Source organism: Narcine bancroftii, chromosome 6 (genome assembly GCF_036971445.1).
Source record: "Narcine bancroftii isolate sNarBan1 chromosome 6, sNarBan1.hap1, whole genome shotgun sequence".
Taxonomy (NCBI): domain Eukaryota; kingdom Metazoa; phylum Chordata; class Chondrichthyes; order Torpediniformes; family Narcinidae; genus Narcine; species Narcine bancroftii.
The window spans coordinates 125,931,181-125,952,429 of NC_091474.1; the positions used below are offsets into that span (position 1 = coordinate 125,931,181).

The 21,249-nt window shown below is 47.1% G+C and overlaps 1 protein-coding gene across 3 annotated transcripts in view; it reads right to left on the reverse strand.

The window, feature by feature from the left end:
* The window catches only part of lrrc1 (leucine rich repeat containing 1), a 218,589-nt gene that overhangs the window by 69,579 nt on the left and 127,761 nt on the right, over positions 1-21,249 (reverse strand). For all 3 annotated transcript variants that reach the window (XM_069885981.1, XM_069885979.1, XM_069885980.1), the window contains exon 6: positions 18,851-18,914. In XM_069885981.1, coding sequence (XP_069742082.1) covers positions 18,851-18,914 — 64 coding nt within the window. The remainder of the gene's footprint in view (positions 1-18,850; positions 18,915-21,249) is intronic.

A 21,249-nucleotide genomic window follows, 5' to 3' on the forward strand; every position in this document is an offset into this window, starting at 1 on the left:
GAGCATCGACACTGATTACAGTCATTTCAAAGGTTGAGCGAGCTGAGAGGACCATAGGCTACTAAACAGAAGTGCACAAGGTTGTGAGGGGCTTCAATAGGGTGGACAGCTATAGGAGCTTTCTCCCAGTGGCCAATATCAGAGGACATCGGTTTAAGGTGTAAAAACTCAAAGCTGGAGAAACTCAGCAGGTCAAGCAGTGACCTTTATAAAGCAAAGGTAAAAATACATGACCAACTTTTCACGCTTGATCCCTTTAGTAAGGTATGGAAACATATCCGAACAAAAGAATGGGGGAGGGGAGGGGTGGTTGCAAAGGCAGGAGGTGAAAGGTGGAGAAGGAAGGGAGGGGCAAGGGTTATCAAAGGGAAGAGAGATGGCTGGGTGAATAGAGAGGGAAGGGGGGAGGAGAGCTGGAAGGGAAGGGGGGTGGCGGGAAGAGGAGAGCAGGTTAGCAGAAACCAGAAAAGCCAATGTTAATGCCATCTGGCTGGAGGGTGCCCAGACGGAAAATCAGGTGTTGTTCCTCCAATTTACGGGTGGTCTTGGAGAGACAGTACATAAGGCCATTGACAGACAGGTGAGTGTGAGAGTGTGGCACAGAACTGAAACTGAAAGGGCCACTGGGAGGCTCTGCCACTGGTGCAGATGGAGCGAAGGTGCTTAGCGAAGCGATCTCTCAGTCTGTGCCCAGTCTCTAAGATGTAGAAAAGTCCACAAGGAAAGCACCAGATGCAGTAAATTAATCCTGTGGGTACACAAATGAAGTGTTGCTTCACTTGAAAGGCCTGTTTGGGCCCCTGGACTGTGGAGAGGGAGGAGGTGTGGGCACAAGCGTGGCAATTAAAGGTCTTAAAAACACTTTGCTTCTTACTGGACAAGAGACTCGACCAGTCACCCTCTACCACTATCCTCCTCCACCTGGCAGAGTTGTCCTCACTCTAAACAACTTTTTCTTTAACTCATCCCACTTCCTTCAATTCAAAGGAGTAACCAAGGGTACCTGCATGAGTCCCAGCTACATCTGCCTGTTTGTGGGCTTTGTGGAGTGATCCATGCTGCAAGCCTACACAGGCAAGGCCCCTCAACTCTTCCTCCGGTATATAGACAACTACATCGGGGCTCCCTCATGCACCCGCAATGAGCATGTCAACTTCATCCACTTTGCGGCCAACATCCACCCTAATCTCAAACTCACCCGATCCATCTCCAATCCCGTTCCTGGATCCCTCTGTCTTCATCCTGGAAGACGAGCTTTCCACTCCCAAAACTCCCACAATTACCTAGACTACACTTCCTCACACCCTGCCCCTGAAAGGATTTGGTTCCCTTCTCTCAATGTCTCCGCCACATCTATTCCCAAGATGAGGTCTTCCAGCCCAGAACTTCTGAAATGTCTGCCTTCTTCCACAAACATGGCTTCCCATCCATCTTCATCAACTCAGCCCTCACCCCCATCTCCTCTATTTCCTGCTCATCTGCCCTGTCCCCTCTGCCCTCAGACACAACAAACACAGAATACCCCTCATCTTCACCTACCATCCCACAAGCCTCCACATCCTTCAGAATTTCTGGTACTTACAATGGATCCCACCACCAGACACATCGTCCACTCTCTGCCTTCCATAGGGACTGCTCCCTCTGTGACTCCGTCATGCACTCATCCCTCCCCACAATCACCCCCTCCATTTCTTTCCCCTGTGGCACAGGAGGTGACACACTTGCTCTCACACCTCCTCCCTTACCATGGTCCGGGGGCCCCAAACAGGATTTCCAAGTGAAGCAACACTTGTGTATCTGTAAGATTAAATTACTGCATCCAGTGCTCCCTTTGTGGTCTTCTCTACATTGGAGGGTCTGGGCGCAGACTGGGAGATCATTTCACTGAGCACTTTTGCTCCATCCTCACCAGTGACAGAAACCTCCTAGTAGCCAACCAGTTCATTTCTGTGTCACACTCCCATATTTGGTGCCTGTCCATGGCCTCACGTACTATCCCACCAAGACCACCCGTAAATTGGAGGAACAACACCTGATTTTCCATCTGGACACTCTCCAGCCAGATGCCATTTACATTGACTTTTCTGGTTTCTGCTACCCTGCTCTCCTGTTCCCCCTTCCTCCTTCCCTTTTCCCTTCCAGCTTTCCCCCCCCCTTTCTAATCACCCAGCCATCCCTCCTCCCCTTGCCCTGTCCCCTCCCTCCCTTCTCCACCTATCACCTCCCCCCACTCTTTTGTTTGGACGCCTGCCAACATTTTCCCACACCCTGATGAAGGGCTCAAGCCTGGAACGTCGGTTATGTATCTTTACCTTTACTATTTAATGTTCACTGTCTGACCTTCTGAGTTCCTCCAGCATTGTGTTTTTATTTCCACCGCGGTGTCTACAGATTTTCATGATTTACATTGCTTTATGGTGAATGGAGGAAAGTTTAGGAGAGATGTCAGAGGCAAGTTTTGTTTTTACACAGAGAGTGGTGGGTGCCTGCAACACATTGCCTGGTGTAATGGTGGAAGCTGGTACAATAGGGACCTTTAGATAGGCATGTGGTTGAGCACAAAATGGTGGGGGGAGGGGTGTTGTGGAGGTAGGGAAGGGTTAGATTGATGTGGAGTAGGGGAGCATGCCATTGTGAGCTGAAGGACCTACACTGTTCTGTACAGTTTTATGTTCGACATGAAAGGAGGAGGTACATTTTAAATTTTAGACGTACAGCTCGGTAACAGGCACTTCCAGCCCATGATCCCGTGCTCCCGAAATACACCAATAAAATTACAATCCATGTACATTTTGGAGGGTGGGAGGAAACTGTAGCACCCAGAGGAACATTTCATGTTCATGGGGAGAACGTACAAACTCCTTGCAGACAGTGCCGGATCGCTGGCGCTGTAATGGCACTGCGCTAAACGGAACAAAGTCCCAGAACAAAATGGATCAAAGTGGGAACATGGCATTAACACAGAGGATCAGCCAAGATCTTATTGAATGATTGACAGGCCAGAGGGCCGACTCCTCATCCTGCTTTCCACAGTGACTTCACCAATTTCAGTGAATGCTTTCCAATTTTGATGACATACTGCCTTTATCTTCTTCACAGATGCTGCCTGGCCTGCTGTGTATTTTCAGCACTTCGCTTGGACCATGGATCTCCACCTCATGCAGTATTCCACATCTGCCTTTTGCACCATTTTTTAAATCTCAACTCTCATTCCCCCTTATATCTCCTTCGATCTGTGCCTTCTCGGGGTATCTCAGGTACAATTACGAACCTCACCAGCAGGCACCACTGGTGTTTGTGACCTTCAATCTCTCTGAATCCACCTGATCACAAATATCTTCTTTTCTCCCAGCCAATGAAAACGTCTCCTTTCCAACTTTTTCACTTCCAATTCTGAGAGGAAGTTGTTTTTTTTTTTGTTTGTTCGATATCATCTTGCATGATGTGCCAGAGAAAAAAACACACAAATCCTGTGGAAACTCAGTAGGTCAAAGAGTGCCTTTATGTAGCAAAGGTTCAGGCTTGAGCCTTTCATCAAGGTGTGGGGAAACATGAGAGAGGTCCAAACAAAAGGGGAAAGGGGGGAGGGGTTTGGTGAGGATGGGAGATGATAGGTGGAAGGGGGGAAGAGAACACCGCAGGAAGGGGGGAGGAGTCAAGGCTAGGTGGAGAGAGAAAGGAAGTAGGAACTGGAACTAGTTAAGGAGGGGGCAGGGGGGAGAAAAGCAAGCTGATTAGTGGAATGCAATGAACTCAATGTTCATGCCCTGGGGTTGGAGGGTGCCCAGACGAAAAATGAGGTGTTGTTCCTCCAACCTGCGGGTGGTCAGGGTGGGGTAGTGTGAAAGGCCATGGACAGGCATGTGAGCTTGAGAATGTGACTCAGAATTGAAATTATTGGCTATGGGGTGGTCACTTTTGTTGTGGATGGAGAGGAGGTGCTGGGCGAAGAGATCTCCTAAATTACTCTACGTTTAAGTTCAGTTGATGCACTCAATTGGCTCAAATGACTGTTATCTATTAAATTTGCAATCAAATTTTCTGAGTCTCTTAAGTCTGATTCTTAACAATGCTGGAAAACATTCATTCAATCTATCCGCCAGTGATATAGAACATAGAACACTACAGCACAATACAGGCCCTTCAGCCCTTGCTGTTGTGCTGATCCATATATTCCTTAAAAAAAGTATTAAACCCTCCCTACCCTGTAACCTTCTATTTTTCTTCCATCCATGTGCCTGTCTAGGACTTTCTTAAATGCCCCTAATGTTTCAGCCTCTCCCACCATCCCTGGGAAAACATACCAGCACCCTCAACTCTCTGCATAAAAAAACCTTAACCCTGATGTCTCCCTTCAACTTCCCTCCCTTTACTTTGTACTCATGTTCTCTGGAGTTTTCAATTCTTGCCCTGGGAAACAGGCGCTGGGTGTCCACCTTATCTATGCCTCTCGTAATCTTGTAGACCTCTATTAAATCACCTCTCACCCTTCTACGCTCCAAAGAAAAAAGTTCCAGCTCTGCTAACCTTGCCTCATAAGGCTTATTTTCCAATCCAGGTATCATCCTGGTAAATCTCCTCCACACCTTTTCCATAGCTTCCACCTCCTTCCTGCAATGAGGTGACCAGAGATTTGTAGAGTTGCAACATGACCTCTCTACTCTTGAATTCAATACCCCAATTAATGAACTGCAGCATCCCATAGGCCTTGTTAACTATCCTATCAACCTGTGCGGTGACCTTGAGGGATGTATGGATTTGCACCCCAAGGTCCTTCTTAACTAACCGACCATTAACCCTATACTCAACCTCTTGGTTAGTCCTTCCAAACTGCATCACCTCACACTTCTCCGGATTGAACCCCATCTGCCACTTTTCTGTCCAACTCCGAATCCTGTCTATATCCTCCTGCAACCTTCAACATCTCTTCAGCTCCATCCACAACTCTTCCGAACCTTCGTATCATCTAAAAACTTACTGACCCATCCTTCTGCTTCTTCATCCAGGTCATTTATAAGAATCACAAAGAGCAAGGGTCCCAGTATTTGCATCTATCATGATGTAGGTACGCATTCATCTTTATAGCCTTTTAGTTTGTTAATTTTACTATACTTCCTTATATATTGTGATATATCCAAGCCAAAAGGTGAAGAAATATACCGAGCCACTACACTAATTACAAGGATGAGAGGGTTGTCCCATTGTGGGCACCTGAAGAAATTAGATGCTCCTTGGAGTTTCAAAGAATGAGGGGTGGTAACCTTACTGAGCCATACAAGATCTTAAGGGGTGTAACAGGGTAAAATTGAATAGTTTATTGTCATGTGCACTGAGATCCAGTGGAAAAAACATTCACACTATCTAGGCAAGTCAACCCTTATTGAAGTGAAGCAGGTAGTTCCATTGTAAGACAAAGTGCAAGGTGTCACAAAGTCCTAATGCAGGATATGCAGAAAAGAACAGCTAATAAAGGGCATTCATTATCTTTTACCACTGGGATGTACATTTCAGAGTCTGATAACAGCAGGAAAGAAACTGTGCTTGAATGTGGAGGCTTGTGCTTTCTGCCCAACAGAAAGGAGGAGAAGAGAGTTTGACTGGGGTGGGATGGGTCACTTAACATATTTTTAATTTTTAAAAAACTTTTACATTTAGATGTACAGCATGGTAACAATCCCTTCCAGCCCATGAGCCCATGCTGTTCACATACACCAATAACCTGAAAAAGCTGTACGTTGTTGGAATGTAGGGGAGGAAGCCAGAGTACCCAAAAAAGACCCACACAGACATGGGTAGAACGGACAAACTCCTTCCTGACAGTAGCTGGATTTAAACCCAGGTGGCTGGCGCTGTGGTAACCTCTTGGCTAACCGTGCAGCTTCCTCGAGTCAGTGGGAGGTATCCATGGAGGGGAGGTGGTCGGTGTGTGTGGTGGGGTGAGCCGCGTTCTCGGTCGGGAGCAGCGCTCACCTGAAGCTGCGATGCCTCTACTTTGCTGGATCCAGGCAGGGCCGATGTCAAGATGTTCCCGCTTATGGGAAAATCTCAAACGAGGGGGCAAAAGTCGCAAGGTGAGAGGGCAGTCATTTAATACCCCCACCTCAGAGTATTGCAGAAATTAGACACCGAAGCTATTTAAAGAAGTAGAAGCACCTTGGAAAGAGTGGGGGATTGAGGGCAATGGGGAGCTGGCAATGAAGTAGGTGGTGCGTGCTGGGCCAGATCAGCCAGCATCACACTGGATCAAGTGGCAGGCCTGAGATGTCTAGTGGCTTCCTTTTGCTCTCATTTCCTTCTGCTCTCATAACCAATACAATTAATGCATCTTTATTCTTGAGGGCGAAAGCTGCCTCTTACGAAATGTGCAGTGGTCGTGGCAAAAATCATCGTGAAAAATACGAACTAATACCAATGCCAAATGGAACGGAAACTGGGTCACTCAAAGGCTATTAACCTTTTGGCTCAGAAGCTATTGGAAAATCTAGGTTGTGAGCTGACAACAACAACACCAGCATGAAGCTGAATGAATGAAACTGGAGATCAATTGAAAAACAAAGGCAACAGTGGCTCCTTTTACATGTTGTTTCTATGGGGGTGGGGGGGGGGTTGGTGGTGGGGGGGGTTGGTGGTGGGGGGGGTTGGTGGTGGGGGGTGTTGGTGGTGAGAGGAGAGCAAACTGTCATCTATGGAAGATCAACCATGTGGAAAAGGTACGCATGAATTAAAATAAAACCAGAAAATCCAGCTCTGATTCTTACGTCACACCAGCTTCCTGACCTATTTTCATTTCAGACTTTCAGCATCTGTGGTATTTTTGTTTCTATACAAGAACCAATCCAGTTGGCACTTGTACATTCTTGTCTTGGTTTTTAATCAATACATGTTCTGAACTTGATTCCCACTGTGCTAACTCCTTAGATCTGCAGTGAGTTGTGGTTCAACAATCAAAAGGAATAATCTTAAATTCCAGCTTCTGCAATCGTTCTCTTCAAAGACTGTGCTGGCAACTAATTTTTCCTAAACAGAGACAAATTACCCTCCATTAACTACAATTTGAAAATAGGGCCTTCAATAAACAAAGACAAGGTGTGTCCAGCAAGGCAACAGTCTCATTTCCATCAGTTTCTAAAGGCTGTCTGGTCATATGTTTGCAGACATTAGAAATCCCACTAGTATACCTACTGTGTATAACTCCATGGATATGCTGCAGTTAAATACTGATATCTAACTTTCAGCTTCAAAATGATGCAATGAACATGTCTCTCCCACGAATGTAAACCCGCCGACGCTGGGGTCTAGTGCAAGACACAGAGGTGCTGGAGAAATTCAACAGGTCACACAACATCCACAGGAAGTAAAAGGCAGCCGATGTTTTGGGCCTGACCCCCACTGATGCCTGAATAAAAAGGGGGAGGAGCACAGGCTAATAGGTGAGAGGTGCTCTGGCTTCTCCCCCACATTCCAACAACAGACAGGTTTGCAGGACAGGGCAGCGCTACCATTGCGCCAGCGACCTGGAGTTGAATTCAGCTACTGTCGGTAAGGAATCTGTACGTTCGACCCACGTCTGTGTGGGTTTTCTCCGGCTGTTCAGTTTTACCCCCCACCCCCACACTCCAAAGACCATACAGGGTTTGCAGGTTTATTGGTGCATGTAGACAGCTGGGGCTCAGTTCAGAAAGGCCTGTTAAATTTAAAAGTTAAAAAAAAAATTAAAAATATGTTAATTGACCCATCCCATCCAGGTCACTCTCTCTTCTTCCCCCTTCCGTTGGGCAGAAGATACATGAGCTTGGAAACACAAAACTTTTAATGGTATTTTAATCTTTTAACTTTAACAACATCTGATCTGCATGTATTCGCTTTTATTTCTGTTATGGCCAGGCGGGTGGGGTTGCTCAGATGGAGGAACATTAGCCCACCTACTCGTGCTCCATGGCCTCATGACAACAGGTCATGTTTAAACATAGAGAAGATTAGAAGCTCAATTTCCGATTTGATAGTAAATTTTCAAATGCTGTAGGGACCCTTTTTGAATTATTTTCAGAATCCCTGATTTGATACAAGGGTAGAAGTGTTGACTAATGAGGTCATTTATTACTCGGGTAAGGAATTCTCTTTTCGTCTCTTTGACAAACAGCTTCGTTCTTTGGTAGTGGATTTAGATTTTCTTTTTATAATAAAATATTACTGTAATATAATTTGCCTGATGGCAAATGTGGGAGTACGTTGGATGAAATGATATGATTTAAGTGTAATATATCTTCTTTGATTTTTAACATGTAGTAGGCATCCTTCTGTCTCAGAAGGCAGTGGTAGCACCGTGGATAGTCAGTTGGTTTTAGAGCAGTGTCTGGAATGGCTCATAAGTCCCACTGTGGCGTGACAGTCTCTGCCACACTTACTTCAGATGAAGTCGGAACGATGTGTGTCGGTCGACTAGCTCTGTTGCCTCTGCTTCCTCCGTGTCCTCCAGCTGGCATGGCCGCTTTTTCTCACCGCTCTTCACGCCCTTTCTGACAGCGCTTCTCCAGTGACCGCAGTCATCAGCAAGGGGCTCCCAGTTGAGCACATCGAAGTGAGATCATGCTTGCAGACATCTTTGAACCGTAGCCGTGGCCGAAGTGAGATCATGCTTGCAGACATCTTTGAACGGACAAACTCCTTCCTGACAGTAGCTGGATTTAAACCCAGGTGGCTGGCGCTGTGGTAACCTCTTGGCTATCCGTGGCCGAAGTGAGATGCTTGCAGACATCTTTGAACTGTAGCCGTGGCCAGCCGGTGGGTCAAGATCCTTTAGCCAGACAATGGTACAGCAATTTGGGATGTGACCATCCTCCCTACGGGTGTACCCGCCCAAGCCACCAAAGTCATCTCTGACACAGCAGGGGGTGCAATGCTGAGGGAACCGGCTTTATCCAGAACCTTGGTGCTGATGAGTCTGTCTTGCCAGGATATGTCCAGGATGTGTCGAAGGCATTGGTGACGGAAACCCTCAAGCTGGTTCTCCTGCCTGGCGTATGTTGTCCAGGATTTTCTGCCATAAAGCAGGGTGCTGAGGACACACGCCCAATACACCTTGAGCTTAGTGTTCACTGTGAGGTGTTTGTTGCTCCATGCACTTTGGCTTAGTTTGGACATCACAGTGTTAATTTCAGCATCAAGTGAGAGGTTGCTGGGAATGGTGGAGCCCAGGTACGTGAAGCTGTCAGTGATGTCAAGTTCTTCCATCTCCACTGCAGGTTGTAGTTGGGGTCGGCCTGAAGTGCCCTTTACTTCCCGTGGATGTGGCGTGACCTGTTGGTTTCTACATTGTGTCTCTCCCATGTACAGAAGGTTTTTGATGTTGATCGTCAGCCCTAACTCCTGGCAGGCCTCGGCGAAGTTATTGATCAGTCCCTGGAGCTACCCTCATATGCCTTAAGAGCTCCGCCATCAGCGAACTCTGATGAGAACCTGCCAGGTCTTGCTCTTTGCTTTTGGACGGGTCAGGTTAAAAAGCTTTCCGCCGCTTCTTGTGTGCAGATGTACTCTGCCCTCAGAATCCCGAAATGCATGTGCCAACAGCAAGGAGAAGAAGATGCCAAATAGTGCTGGTACTAGGACACAGTCTGCTTCACTCCAATTAGAATCTTGAATAATTCAGGGGTGGATCCATTGAAGCTAATAGTGTGCCTCTCCTGTTGCAGTGGAAGGAAGTGATAATGCTGAGCAGCTTTGGAGGGCAGTCGACCTTCCCAAACAGCTGGAACAGTCTACGCCTGCTCACGAGGTCGAAAGCCTCTGTGAGGTCTATGAAGGCGATGCACAGGGACATCTGCTGTTCCTTATGTACTCTGTATTTTTCAATGTGCCAATTTCGATGCCAATAAAAATATTGAAAAAGAAAGCACAAACCTGCACATTCAAGCATCTCTTTCCTGCTGTTATCAGACTGAAATGGACATCCCTTTTCAACTGTATTTCTGCATACCCTGCATTAGAACTTTGAAACACCAGACCCTGAACTTTTGGACTTAGCATGACACTACAATTTGTCTTAAGATGGAACCACCTGCTTCGCATCAATAAGGGTTCAGTTGTCTGGATAGCGTGGAAAACAAAGTTTCAAATTGGATCTTAGTGCACAAGTGGGAGGGTAGAAGACATGTATTACCTCTTCCCACCACCCCCCCCACCCCCTCCCATACTTTTTTCATTCCGGCCTCTGCCTGCCTCTCTCCTAGAGAAGGGCTCGGGCCTGAAGTGCCCTTTACTTCCTGTGGATGTGGCGTGACCTGTTGGTTTCTACATTGTGTCTCTCCCATGTACAGAAGGTTTGCCAAATCGGAGCAAAGCAAAACACCAAGTCAGCAGGCATTTCGATGCAACAAAGAAAATGCTCCTGATCAAGGAGGAAACTGTTTTCACCCGATTTGTAATTTTACTCTGACTCTCCTTTTGTGGCACATCACTTCCTTGTTCATACAACATTAAAAAGAATACCCTCATCATTGTGCCTCAATTAATTTTGCAGCTCGGATACAGGCTCTTCTGTCCAACTCACCCATGCCGACCAAGTTGTCTGGTAATCTTGCCCCATTTGTCTCACATCTCTCTAAACCTTTCCTATCCTCAGGGGTGCAGTGCTGCTGGAGCTCACCAGAGCGCCGCTTCGGGACCCCCTCTCCCCACCACCCACCCCGAGTGCTATTCCATACATTCAAGGAACCTGTTTCTTCCACAACCGGTCGTCCTCCTTCCTCGTCCTACCGCCCACCCTCAATTATACAATGCCAAGTACAATATGGCGGCCACCAAGGCCAGGTCTCGCGGGACCTCCTTGTCACCATTTTTGGTGAGCTCCAGCACCTAAAAACGTTAGTACTGCCCCCCCCGCCTATCATCATACCTGTCTAAATGTCCATTGAATGTTGCAGTCGTACCACCTCTACCACTTGCTGTTCGCCCCAAATACCTACCAACAAAAGGTACCACTCAAGTCCCACTTGGATCTTCCCCCTCTTATTTTGTCCATGCCCCCTAGTTCTGATGCCCTTGCCCTGCGAGAAAGACTGACCATTCATCCATGCCGCTCATGCCTTTGTGTTCTAGATGATTTCTACAATGGCTACTTGCAGGAAAAGAATGATCCATATGATGCCCTTTTCAATGTCAGAAATAGAAGTAATGGGTTGGGTTCTGCGGTGAGAGCCCCGTGCATTTTTACCATAATACAGGAATGTGCTGGAGAACCTCAGCATCAGCAGGGATTCAAGGGTCACCAATGTTTCGGGCCTGATCCCTTTGTCGAGGTCCGAGCAAAAAGCAGGCAGGCGTCTGAATAAAAAGTTGGGGGAGAAAAGGAGAGGGGAGCAAGGGGCTGGAGGAGGGGCACAGGGCAACAGGTAAGAGGTCACAGGTGGATACAGGAGGGAGGGTAGAAGAGAAAAAAGCCGAGGTGATGGGTAAGAGGGTACCCCACTGATAGAAGAGCAAAGGGAGGAGGGTGGAGAGCAGGAGGAAAGGAGACTGAGGGGATAGTGAAAGACAGACGGGGAAAGGGGGTTAACAGAAACTAAAGAAGTCAAATTTAGTGGCGTCTTGTTGGGAGGTGCCCAGAGAGAATATTTGATGCTGAGTTTCTCCAGCACTACAATCACTTTCCCGTTTAACTCCTTGCATTTTCTCCACAGGTTTACCATGCAGGGCTCTGCCAGGCAATTTAACATATGGGCCAGGCAAACAGAGTGGTTACCTCTACAGGAGATGTGAACATGCGAGGTCATGGTTAAATCCACACCTCCCCCTCAATGTTCAGACTTAAGCTGGATCGGAACACGTGGCATTTCAACTGTTAAATCTGCAGCGGAGCTGCTGCCTCATGATTCCAGAGCCCCTGCTTCAATCTTGACCCCCCCCCCCCCAGCTCTGTTCTCATGCAATAGCGCGGGACCCTCCCATTCCCCCCAAAGATGTGCAGGCCCACAGGTGCATTGGCCTCTCCAAATGAATGGTAGAACTTGCGCAAAGTTGATGGGAGGAGACTACGATGAGAGCAGCAGGGATCACAGAGGGCAGAGAAGCAGTGAGTGAGGCTCTCATAGAACTCCCATTGAAGAGAGGAGAACCCCTGCAGAGTAGGCATCCCTCGAAGAGACTTCAAGATTTAGTTTATTGTCATGTAATTAAAAACAAGTGTAAGGCAGACAGATTCGCTATTGGCAGAAATTGCCTGAAGGACCTCTTACAGTTAGAGAAAGAGAAGCAAAAGAGAGTCCCCTACCCAGAGTCACCGAGTGTCTGTGAATTCAGGGCTCCTACAACCACAAAGAATCCAGTCCAAACCATCACAATCTGAGCTCCAGATCTGAACATCTGATTCGATTAGGTACTCTTTAATGCTCCCAACTCTCTCTTGCATGCTGGTTTCAATACCTGGCGTCCCTTCAGCCAGTTTCAAGCCAGTCTCCAGCAGTCTGTAGCCTGGTGCAATTCCCTTGACCGTAGTTTCCAGCAGCCCACAGCCTCTGTAGGTTCTGTACTTTGAGACATCAGCACCCCCTCCCCTCCACCGACTGTGCGTGTTCTTCAGCTGCAGAACCCCTTACTGGTCTGCCACCAATGGTCACACTCCCATGGGTCGTCTCCTTGGTTTCTTCTTCTAAGACGGTGGGGGGAGGGTGGTCTCTCTGCTTCGCCAGAGTCTGTAACCACCCCCAGCAGCTGCTAGCGATCATTGGGATTTTAAATAAAACCATCGTCAGCCCCTTTAACGGGCCGGTCAAAGCCTACACAGAGCTGACGGCAGTCGGACTGGGCGGTTGGACCGCATGGGAGCGCTGCATTGTTGCCCCACCCCCCACCCACTCTCCACAACTTCAAAGTGGAGCAGATGACAAAACCAGAGCAGCATCCCAGGTGCTGGAGGAACTCAGTGGGTCAGACAGAAAGAAAGAAATGATCAACGTTTTGGGCTGGAAACCTTCCAACGGGAAGTTGACGGAGCTTCTTAAATTCTTTAATTGTGAAGCTCCCTCAAGAACTGGAACCTAATATGATAGGGAAGATTTATAATTTCAAACCAAATCACAAACAATTGCTATCAGTCCTTTATGAACTACTTTTAAGATCTAGGGATAGTTCCCTGGACAGATTTTAAAAAACTATGCAAACAAGATTTTCATCCGCTATCTGAAATTATTCTGAAGAGAGTGCATTCATCCTCTCTCTGTGCCAGAGTTCAATTGGCTAAATTCTATTCTAATCTTTCTTCGAAATGTATAACTGAACAAGGTAATTGTATCATATGTTCTGGTTATAACCATTTAACCATTACCGCACGGAAACAGGTCATTTCGGCCCTTCTAGTCTGCACCGAACCAAGTACCCTCCTCTAGCCCCACCTACTTCATCCTGCCCATAACCGTCCATTCCCCTCCCATTCATATACCTATCCAATTTTTCCTTAAATGACAAAATGGACCATGCCACCACCACCACTTCTCCCGGAAGTTCATTCCATGCAGCCACCACTCTCTGAGAAAAGGTTCCCCCTCATGTTACTTCTAAACTTTTGCCCCTTAACTCAATCTCTCCTACTCTCAATGGAAAAAGCTTCTCCACATCTACTCTATCTGTCCCACTCATAATCTAAATACCTCTATCAAATCAACCCTCAAACTTCTATGCTCCAAAGAATAAAGATCTAATCTGATCAATCTTTCTTTGTATTCTTGATGCTGAATCCCAGGTCTCTCTCACTCCAATTTTTGGGAAAGTGTATTTCATACGTGCTCTTTAGTTCTTAACATTGTCTCCAAATCCATTTTTTTGCTCTTTTTGGAATGAGTGGGCCAACAGGTCTGATATTGACTGTTTTACAATCCCATGGAGTTGTCATTTCCTCCCTTATTGCTAGAAGGGCCACATTAATGACATGGAAAAATTATGCCCTCCCACTTATATTGATGGCTGTCTGACTTTGGAAAAAAAGTAGATGCTCCACTACTGAAATGAAACTTAATTTTGTTTCCTTATGTGGTTCATTTCTTAATTATTTTCAAAACATGTTAGCTTAGTTTACTTTTGATTTTTTTAACCCTATTGATTGCCTTCCCTTTTTTAAAAAATTAAGTAGTGCACTGTTTATGTTAAGCCAGTAGCCTCCAAAGGGAGGGGGTTGACTATTAGTTTAGTGCTTTTTTTAGGTTTACTTTTCAATATAACATTTTTATTATTATAGGTGATTTGTTAGTAGTTTACTTTATTATCATTTACGATTAAACCAATGCAAATATAGAAAAGGGAAGCTGATAGGAATGAAGGGGAGAATAAAATGGAGATAGCCACAAGGTGAAAATGAGAAACAAAAAACGTTGGTTACGATTTGTTCAGTCGTTGACAGACAGGTCAGTGGAATCGGATTAAGGCTATGATTAAGCAGAAGTCACTGTATGTTGAAGAGATTCAATTTCCCACGGTGGGTTCGGCAACTGCCCAAGGTGCTAGCACCGGAATTTCACAACATTCTGCAGCTAACAAGGGAACCAGGCAGCAAGATGTTGAAGGAAGGACACACACATGCATCCAAAGGTTGCCTCCTTAGTAATGGGGCTGAACAGTCAGTCAACTTCATGACGACCCTCACATCGCATACTAAACTGAGTGAGGGAGCTGCGGACTGATCTGGGGAAGTGAGCAGAACCAAAAAAAAGACATATTTAAAATAAAAATCAGCCAGGCAAACGTGAATACAAGTCATAGAAATAAAGATGACAGAAAACGCTGAAAACTGGATTCTACAATATGAAATCAGTTAACTGCTCTGCCAAAGACCACAAGAGTTGTCAGCACACCATAGGCCTACAAACATATGCCTCCTCCCCACTACACTACACCCCGCATAGTGACTCACAGTAACACTACACCCTTCACTCTGCGACTCACAGTTACACTACACCCTTCACTCTGCGACTCACAGTAACACCACACCCTTCACTCTGCGACTCACAGTAACACCACACCCTTCACTCTGCGACTCACAGTAACACCACACCCTTCACTCTGCGACTCACAGTAACACCACACCCTTCACTCTGCGACTCACAGTAACACCACACCCTTCACTCTGCGACTCACAGTAACACCACACCCTTCACTCTGCGACTCACAGTAACACCACACCCTTCACTCTGCGACTCACTGTAACACCACACCCTTCACTCTGCGACTCACAGTAACACCACACCCTTCACTCTGCGACTCACAGTAACACCACACCCTTCACTCTGCGACTCACAGTAACACCACACCCTTCACTCTGCGACTCACAGTAACACCACACCCTTCACTCTGCGACTCACTGTAACACCACACCCTTCACTCTGCGACTCACTGTAACACCACACCCTTCACTCTGCGACTCACAGTTACACCACACCCTTCACTCTGCGACTCACAGTAACACCACACCCTTCACTCTGCGACTCACAGTAACACCACACCCTTCACTCTGCGACTCACAGTTACACCACACCCTTCACTCTGCGACTCACAGTAACACCACACCCTTCACTCTGCGACTCACAGTTACACCACACCCTTCACTCTGCGACTCACAGTAACACCACACCCTTCACTCTGCGACTCACAGTAACACCACACCCTTCACTCTGCGACTCACTGTAACACCACACCCTTCACTCTGCGACTCACAGTTACACCACACCCTTCACTCTGCGACTCACAGTTACACCACACCCTTCACTCTGCGACTCACAGTAACACCACACCCTTCACTCTGCGACTCACAGTAACACCACACCCTTCACTCTGCGACTCACAGTTACACCACACCCTTCACTCTGCGACTCACAGTAACACCACACCCTTCACTCTGCGACTCACTGTAACACCACACCCTTCACTCTGCGACTCACTGTAACACCACACCCTTCACTCTGCGACTCACAGTAACACCACACCCTTCACTCTGCGACTCACAGTAACACCACACCCTTCACTCTGCGACTCACTGTAACACCACACCCTTCACTCTGCGACTCACTGTAACACCACACCCTTCACTCTGCGACTCACTGTAACACCACACCCTTCACTCTGCGACTCACTGTAACACCACACCCTTCACTCTGCGACTCACAGTAACACCACACCCTTCACTCTGCGACTCACTGTAACACCACACCCTTCACTCTGCGACTCACAGTTACACCACACCCTTCACTCTGCGACTCACAGTAACACCACACCCTTCACTCTGCGACTCACAGTTACACCACACCCTTCACTCTGCGACTCACTGTTACACCACACCCTTCACACTGCGACTCACAGTAACACCACACCCTTCACTCTGCGACTCACAGTAACACCACACCCTTCACTCTGCGACACAGTTACACCACGCCCTTCACTCTGCGACTCACAGTTACACCACGCCCTTCACTCTGCGACTCACAGTTACACCACGCCCTTCACTCTGCGACTCACAGTAACACCACGCCCTTCACTCTGCGACTCACTGTAACACCACGCCCTTCACTCTGCGACTCACTGTAACACCACGCCCTTCACTCTGCGACTCACTGTAACACCACGCCCTTCACTCTGCGACTCACAGTAACACCACGCCCTTCACTCTGCGACTCACAGTAACACCACGCCCTTCACTCTGCGACTCACAGTAACACCACGCCCTTCACTCTGCGACTCACAGTAACACCACGCCCTTCACTCTGCGACTCACAGTAACACCACGCCCTTCACTCTGCGACTCACTGTAACACCACGCCCTTCACTCTGCGACTCACAGTAACACCACGCCCTTCACTCTGCGACTCACTGTAACACCACGCCCTTCACTCTGCGACTCACTGTAACACCACGCCCTTCAATCTGCGACTCACAGTTACACCACGCCCTTCACTCTGCGACTCACAGTTACACCACGCCCTTCACTCTGCGACTCACAGTTACACCACGCCCTTCACTCTGCGACTCACAGTAACACCACGCCCTTCACTCTGCGACTCACAGTAACACCACGCCCTTCACTCTGCGACTCACAGTAACACCACACCCTTCACTCTGCGACTCACAGTAACACCACACCCTTCACTCTGCGACTCACAGTAACACCACACTCTTCACTCTGCGAACCACACCCTTCACTCTGTGACTCACAGTTACACCACACCCTTCACTCTGTGCCTCACAGTAACACTACACCCTTCACTTAGTGACTCACAGTAACACTACACCCTTCACTCTGTGACTCACAGTTACACCACACCCTTCACTCTGTGACTCACAGTAACACCACACCCTTCACTCTGTGACTCACAGTTACACCACACCCTTCACTCTGTGCCTCACAGTAACACCACACCCTTCACTCTGTGACTCACAGTAACACCACACCCTTCACTCTGTGACTCACAGTAACACTACACCCTTCACTCTGTGACTCACAGTAACACCACACCCTTCACTCTGTGACTCACAGTTACACCACACCCTTCACTCTGTGACTCACAGTAACACCACACCCTTCACTCTGTGACTCACAGTTACACCACACCCTTCACTCTGTGACTCACAGTAACACCACACCCTTCACTCTGTGACTCACAGTTACACCACACCCTTCACTCTGTGCCTCACAGTAACACTACACCCTTCACTCTGTGACTCACAGTAACACCACACCCTTCACTCTGTGCCTCACAGTAACACTACTCCCTTCACTCTGTGACTCACAGTAACACTACACCCTTCACTCTGTGACTCACAGTAACACCACACCCTTCACTCTGTGACTCACAGTAACACCACACCCTTCACTCTGTGACTCACAGTAACACCACACCCTTCACTCTGTGACTCACAGTAACACCACACCCTTCACTCTGTGACTCACAGTAACACTACACCCTGCACTCTGACTCAGTGTAACCCTGCACCTTGCACTCCTTCACTTACTGAAACACAGCACTCTATAATTATGCTGTAATATTGTTCTGCTTGTAGTACTTCCTGTAACAAATACAAGCTGAACTGACTTACCCGGGGAGGATGCAAAACAAAGCTTCCCACTGTATCTTGAAACGTGACAATAAACAATTCAATTCTATTCATTTCTGCTCAGCTACTTGGAAGTAAAGCTTTGCCTTCGATACACAATGACCAGTTTTACCTTGAGGCCACATTTGGTGAAATGCTACCACTGATATGAAGGGCAGTGGTCATCTCCCAAAACCAGCTCTTTGGTCTCTGGACCAGGGCTGCAATGTGGTCTGGAGCCAAGTGATCCAAAGTGGGCGCTGTTGAAGGGAAAAGTACTCTGCTCATGATTACAGTTAGACAGATCGGGGAGTCGTCAGCCTGTTTTTTATGAACAGGCTTCATCAGTGGATAGATATCACATTGCCAGGCCAGAGGGTTAAGGTGTGGAGCATAGCCTCACTATTGCAGCCAGTGTGACCTGCTCCTGCAGCCCTGCCCACACTAATAGTCTCATCCGTTCCGTGATAACATTCAGAGTAAATCAAAATTGGCTGAGGTCGGACTCCTATGTTGGGAGGGGAGGTCAGGGCAAAGCCCTAATAAACCATCCACTCTGTCCCTGGTTGTTCGCAGTCACAAATACCTTGCCTTTCGGTCTAAAATAAAGATCCAATGTAGTAATGACCTTGACCCTTACTTACACAGTCTCCATATAACTAGAGAGAGCAAGTAAAACAATAAACTAATCTGTGGAACATTTCCTAACCTTCGCTCCAACAAGTTGTGCTTCATCAACACAAAGAATGAACTATATTATTTCATTCAAGCATCAAGTCCTTACCAGATGATAAAGTTCGTTGTTTCCAAGGTCCAATTCTTCCAGGTGGCCGAGAAGAGAAAGTGATCTGAAAATTAACAGGGCATCCCAACATCAAACATGTATTTGTATAATCATTTGCAACCTTCAAAGACACACAGACAGAAATGGAAACATCGCACGACAATGGTGGGCAAATTGACAACTTTGAATCGTGTTGTGTTGCAGAAAGAAAAGGTCTGAAATTTAGTTCAGCCAGAAAGTCTGTGCATGCTGGGGTTGAGTGTAATTAACAAACGTGCCAGAGAAACTCAGCAGATCATGCAGCATCCGTAGGAAGTAAAAGCCAACTAACATTTCAGGCCTGAGCTGTTTGTTGGGTATAAACAAAAGGAGGCAGGCACCTGGTCTAAAATTTAGATTGCATCTTTTAATTTAACAAATGCCTTGTCATGGCATGGTTCCTTGAATTCAGCAGTATTTTTAAAAAAAATCAATTCCATGGCAAAAGTGAAATAACTTCAGTGTAAAATTCTTTGCAATGAGCAGTCTAATCGGATCAACCTACACTTAATGTTCTGTGCTGAGGGTGAGCCTATATGTTGATGGCTTGCAACTTAGATAAAGCGTTCCTACTTTCACTATCTTTCAGCGGGTATAGGGTGCTGAAACATATCCAGCTCTGTAACTGTAAAGATGTGTTCTAGAGGAGTGAACAGAAACAAAGACACAGATGTCCCAATCACTAAGAACTCAAAGATATTTGGATGGACAGGTGTTAATTTGACCCTCTAAAAGTGGGGAGTATTAAATTCCTGCACTCAGCTATACTCCAATATTCTCCTGCTTCCTATTCTATGGATGGGAGGGCCTTTTTCCAATGGTTGGAAAATTGAAAACTAGAAGCATGGATTTATGAAGGAGAAGAACATTTTAAATAAGGACCTGTTTCACACAAGATGGGTAGAATTGGAACATTTAAAATTCTTGGAGAGGAAAGGTTGTCAGGGATATGGAGTGAATGTAGGGAAATGTGGACCAGCATGAATAAGATGGGCTGAAGGGCCTGCTTCCCCATTGCTGAACACTAAGACCCTATGATTATAGCCATAACCAATTGATCAGGTGTCCTGACTGACTGAAGTCATCACTGTCAGATGTCCACAGAAGTCCTTTTCAGAATGTGTGTGTTTCCTGCCAGAATACTATGGTGAACACTAGAGTGTTAGAAAAAAGGTTAATTGGTCATCTTGTGGAAGGCAAGAGCAGCTGGGAGGCTAAACCTTGGACCTCCTGGGAGATTTCAGTGGTCAACCCTCACCGAGCAGAGAGGAGCAACCAAGGGGATTCCCATGTTGGAAGAATGATCTAGCCTAGTGGCCTTAAGGAACACGTAAAGAGAAAATGGCCTTTCTTACTTTCTTTCAGCATGTCAAATTGCAAATTTATTTAGGAAGCACGGCTTAATTTTGAAGAACCCATTTTCCCCCTGAAATGCAATATGGTTTTCTCTTCAACATCAGTGGTCAATGAGCTGTCAAGATGGTAGCGCTGCTGTAATAGTGGTCAAGGCAGCGCTGCCGTTCATGTGGACCCAGGAGAGCAGGGTACAGTCTCTCTGTGTTTCCTTTACAGGGACCTTCTTTCTTTCTTTGGCTTGGCTTCTTGGGCGAAGATTTATGGAGGGGTAATGTCCACGTCAGCTGCAGGCTCGTTTGTGGCTGACAAGTCCGATGCGGGACAGGCAGACACGGTTGCAGCGGTTGCAAGGGAAAATTGGTGGGTTGGGGTTGGGTGTTGGGTTTTTCCTCCTTTGTCTTTTGACAGTGAGGTGGGCTCTGCGGTCTTCTTCAAAAGAAGTTGCTGCCCGCCGAACTGTGAGGCGCCAAGATGCACGGTTTGAGGCGATATCAGCCCACTGGCGGTGGTCAATGTGGCAGGCACCAAGAGATTTCTTTAGGCAGTCCTTGTACCTCTTCTTTGGTGCATCTCTGTCTCGGTGGCCAGTGGAGAGCTCGCCATATAACACGATCTTGGGAAGGTGATGGTCCTCCATTCTGGAGACGTGACCTACCCAGCACAGTTTGATCTTCAGCAGCGTAGATTCAATCCTGTCGGCCTCTGCCATCGAGTACTTCTATGTTGGAGATGAAGTCACTCCAATGAATGTTGAGGATGGAGCGGAATCAACGCTGGTGGAAGCGTTCTAGGAGCCGTAGGTGATGCCGGTAAAGGACCCATGATTCGGAGCCGAACAGGAGTGTGGGTATGACAACGGCTCTGTATACGCTAACCTTTGTGAGGTCTTTCAGTTGGTTGTTTTTCAAGACTCTTTTGTGTAGTCTTCCAAAGGCGCTATTTGCCTTGATGAGTTTGTTGTCTATCTCGTTGTCGATCCTTGCATCCGATGAAATGGTAAACTG